The 3,722-nt window shown below is 33.9% G+C and overlaps 1 protein-coding gene across 1 annotated transcript; it reads right to left on the bottom strand.

Annotated features, from left to right (window-relative positions):
- Positions 1 to 1,499: 1,499 nt before the first annotated feature.
- On the bottom strand, positions 1,500 to 3,132 carry LOC127119004 (serine carboxypeptidase-like 48). The gene is made up of 6 exons (XM_051049216.1): positions 2,962 to 3,132; positions 2,638 to 2,757; positions 2,365 to 2,508; positions 2,087 to 2,237; positions 1,871 to 1,959; positions 1,500 to 1,782 (listed from the first exon to the last, which is right to left on the bottom strand). Exons 1-6 carry the CDS (start codon positions 3,130 to 3,132, stop codon positions 1,516 to 1,518), a joined length of 942 nt encoding a protein of 313 aa, XP_050905173.1. The 3' UTR covers positions 1,500 to 1,515.
- Positions 3,133 to 3,722: the final 590 nt, after the last annotated feature.

Below are 3,722 nucleotides of genomic sequence, written 5' to 3'. Positions count from 1 at the left end.
CTGAACCGTTTGCTTCAGATTGCACGGTTCAGATTTCAATTAAGATTTTAAAATTTGGACAGTTAGATGTTAATCAAACGTATTCAAAGATCCAATTCAAAGGGTTGTGGCTGCATAAACACAGATCCAATTCAAATACTGGTACATGTTTCATAAGTAATTATATAAACATATTCAAAGAGACATACAAAAGGCAGTGACATACAACTCTACAAAATTCAAGGTTTGGAATGAAAATTTTCATATTCATAAATTTACTGAGTAAACCTCTTGCTACGTGATCCATTGAATTGTTAACATATAGATATGGAGATAAGTGTAATACCTTTTTGCAATTGAAACGCCTTCTGCAGCAGTAACATCTGAGGCATCAGTCATGTCATCTTCATCTGAACTGAAATCAGTGAAGCTTTGACCATCAAGATTGTCCTGAGATGCTGACAAAGCTGAACCGGACATTCTTTCATGTTTGTTTCCCTCTAGAGCAGGTTCTTTCCCCAGATTCAGAGCAGACCAAGCGCGCTATATAGAAAATATACATTGTTGAATCAACAAATTGAATTGAGTTATATAAGAATCTTCCTACTATGTTACAATTAAAGTGCATGAATCCCAGGATAAGCAGAAGATACCGAATGCGTAATTGCAAAGGTTGAATTCTTTACAGTCCTTATCGCATCCTCCCCAAACTTTTCATCACAAACTATAAGAACAGCGAAACAGTCAATGAGATATCAAATTTCAATTATAACAAAGGCATTATTATGAATCAATCAAAGTAGAAAAAGGAAACCAAATCTAACAAAAATGAGAATATAAATAGTGTAGCAATAAGTTGTGCTAAACATAAATTTTTGAAATCCAAGAGGTCATACCATTTTATTTGCATCAAATTCTTCTGAACCACCGATGTGCATGGAAACTTCAATGTCAAAATCACATGCATAACATTTTACAATACATAGTAAAACACGATCCAGACCAGTTGGATTGAACGCCGGAATAGCATCTATTAGACACAGAATTATATTAGCATCAGAAAGTATTTCTAGCACAAGAACTGCATTTTCGACGAGTTGAAAGTACATTTCAAAATTAAAGAGCATTCGAAGAACAAAACTAGTTACGCCACACTGTTAACAAAAAAGAATAGCTTTCCGAAACACATACACATTGTTAACTAAAATGAAGTAAAAAGAAACAACCTTTTTGATGGGCAGAAGTAGTTCTGTCATTAGTAGCCACATTCCAACGAATTCTTCTGCGGTCTGGGCCGCAATTTGTGATGCTTCTGTTTCCATAGGCACGAGTCCTTATGCGTCCGAGTGAAGACGGAAATCTGCCATATACAGTAAAACCTTGAGGCTCTTGAACAAAGTTGGGCATTCTCACTCACCAACAACTACTCACCAATACTAGTTTTTGTTAGATGGGTTGAGAGATGTAGGTTCTTCATATTACAGCGAATTAGCATAATAATGTGTGGCATACAATGTCCTATAATTATATGATATATCACTCACCAAGCCAATTGCAAATAAGATCAAATTCTCCAACATATATAAGAACCTTGATTCCATCCTCAAGAAGTGGTGGAATATCCCCTTCATAGTTTTTCATCAAATCTTGATTCAAAGCTCTATGCACTTCATTGCTGCATGAAACAAACTCTATGTCCCCAACGCCTAAAGCATCCCTAACTGTCTTCTTATTTAAAAGTGTCTCCACATTTGAGAAATCATAACACAACGATCCCTCGCATTTCTTTCTGATGTCATAGTACTGTAGTTTATGATGTATCAATTTCGTTAAAATATAACTTGAAATTTACTTAAATTACATTTAGTTTTGTTCGGTTATGATTGCTTACATTAACATTGCCTGCAACGGAAAGAATGCTGGAAAATATCTGTTCACATTCATCTGCGGCTATATTGCAACTATCTCCACCTTCATTCTCTAGAAATCAAACATAAACTATAAAAAACATAATATCGTTGAAAAACCATATATTTCTGCGAATTTAAGAAAATAGTAGTTTGATGACAACACTTTGTACTAAATAGATGTGTAATTGATCATGTACCGCAAGTTTTTGTGGCATCCAGACAAGATGGGACCAATTTGTCGATATCAGCTTTATCTTCCTTTGTAATCAATTTGTTATCAAGTGCAAATTGAGTGTATGCTTGATATTGAATTCTTGGGTTGGTCAATCCATTACCAATAGCTAAACCCTGTTAACACGAAGAAATGTTTTTGTTAAAACAACAACAGAGACATCAAAATGTTGATTTAAGGCATTAGAAGTTTAAAAAATGTGTTGGTAAATTCATAATATATTATTAGGATATTGTAAGAGACCTTGAAGTTTATAATAATTCCTTCTTTGTTTTTGTTTCCTTTGTGAACCCGGGATGCGAGAGCTGGAATATAATGTCCAGCATATGATTCTCCGGTAATATAAAACTCATTCTTAACGAATTGAGGGTGTTCCTTGAAAAATGCCTGTAATAATTTAAAAAAAAAGCTCAAGTTAATGTCATATAATTTATACACATCATGTAATTCATATCCTGATCACTTTATGAAATGCTTCTAAATTAATTAGAAGAAAACAAAAGATATTTTATATACGTGCAAGAAAGTGTACAAATCATTGCTAACACCAGCTTCATCCGTAGGAATATCATTTTCATCAGAACTGTAGCTGAAACCTGTCCCAATGGGTTGATCAACAAAAATAATATTTGATCCCTACAAAATAGGAAAAACTCTTAGAAATGATGTTAATAATCCGATGATGATATCAGAGTTCCATGAGTTTGAACCATCATAAACTCATGACATAATCAAAACAAAGACGTTTCATATGAATAGAATGGTAATACAATGTCTTTGGTTTTGGTATGACTCAATACATAAATGTCCTTGGAACAAAATAGTAAATGTTATTATTACCTTGTCCCAACCATATTCATTCCATGAAAGAGACAAATCATTGTTAATTTTGAAAGGTCCATTCTCATAAAACAAAGCTAATTCACTTGCACAACCTGGACCTCCAGTCAACCATATCACAACTGGTGCATCCTTAGCACCATTTCTTGATTCAAAGAAAAAATAGAACATCCTGCAATTTAATAACATATCAGTTCATTCCTTCCTACTTTCTCAGCAAATTTAAACAAATGTTGAAAAGGCACTGATTCTATTAGAACTCCCAACATTATTTCTAAGTCAATGGCGATGCAAGTTACAGAATATCATTTATATCAGAACAAGATGAAACTTTCGGTAAGTTACAGAATATTAAGCAAACATAGTCACAAACTCTAATAATCGATACTGACAAATAAATAACCCATAATGTAGCAATGCAAGTCCATTCAAACCAAAATCGACCACCTATTCTTTGACTTCTAGGGAAAAACAGAAAGACACGAAAACCTAACCTTAAAACGCAATGAGATTTCCAGGTATTGAATCCTTCTCTTTCGAATGCAGTCTCTTTCAAATTTGCAGTGTTTATCGTTGAGATTTCCAGGTACTCTGTGGAATTTTTTTCAGGGCAGCGAGAGCTTCGAACGAGAGAGAGTGAAAGAGGGATTTCTGAAAGTCAGGGATTTTGTAATATTAGATTTATTATAATTTTTATAAATGACCTATGAGAGCGCTTTTACCATGAAAGCGCTTTCATAAGTGTGAAACCCATGAGACCT

This window comes from Lathyrus oleraceus, chromosome 2, assembly GCF_024323335.1.
Source record: "Lathyrus oleraceus cultivar Zhongwan6 chromosome 2, CAAS_Psat_ZW6_1.0, whole genome shotgun sequence".
In the NCBI taxonomy this organism is placed as follows: Eukaryota; Viridiplantae; Streptophyta; class Magnoliopsida; order Fabales; family Fabaceae; genus Lathyrus; species Lathyrus oleraceus.
Note: the sequence above shows the minus strand (reverse complement) of the source record. Positions and strands in the feature narration are given on the sequence as shown.

Excerpts from the sequence above, each read along its gene's own strand:
- LOC127119004 (XM_051049216.1), bottom strand. The coding sequence starts at position 3,132 with ATGTTCTATTTTTTCTTTGAATCAAGAAATGGTGCTAAGGATGCACCA. Across the intron at positions 2,509-2,637 it reads ATTTGTACACTTTCTTGCAC|GCATTTTTCAAGGAACACCC; the intron begins GTATATAAAATA and ends AAATTATTACAG. Across the intron at positions 2,238-2,364 it reads GAATTATTATAAACTTCAAG|GGTTTAGCTATTGGTAATGG; the intron begins GTCTCTTACAAT and ends TCGTGTTAACAG.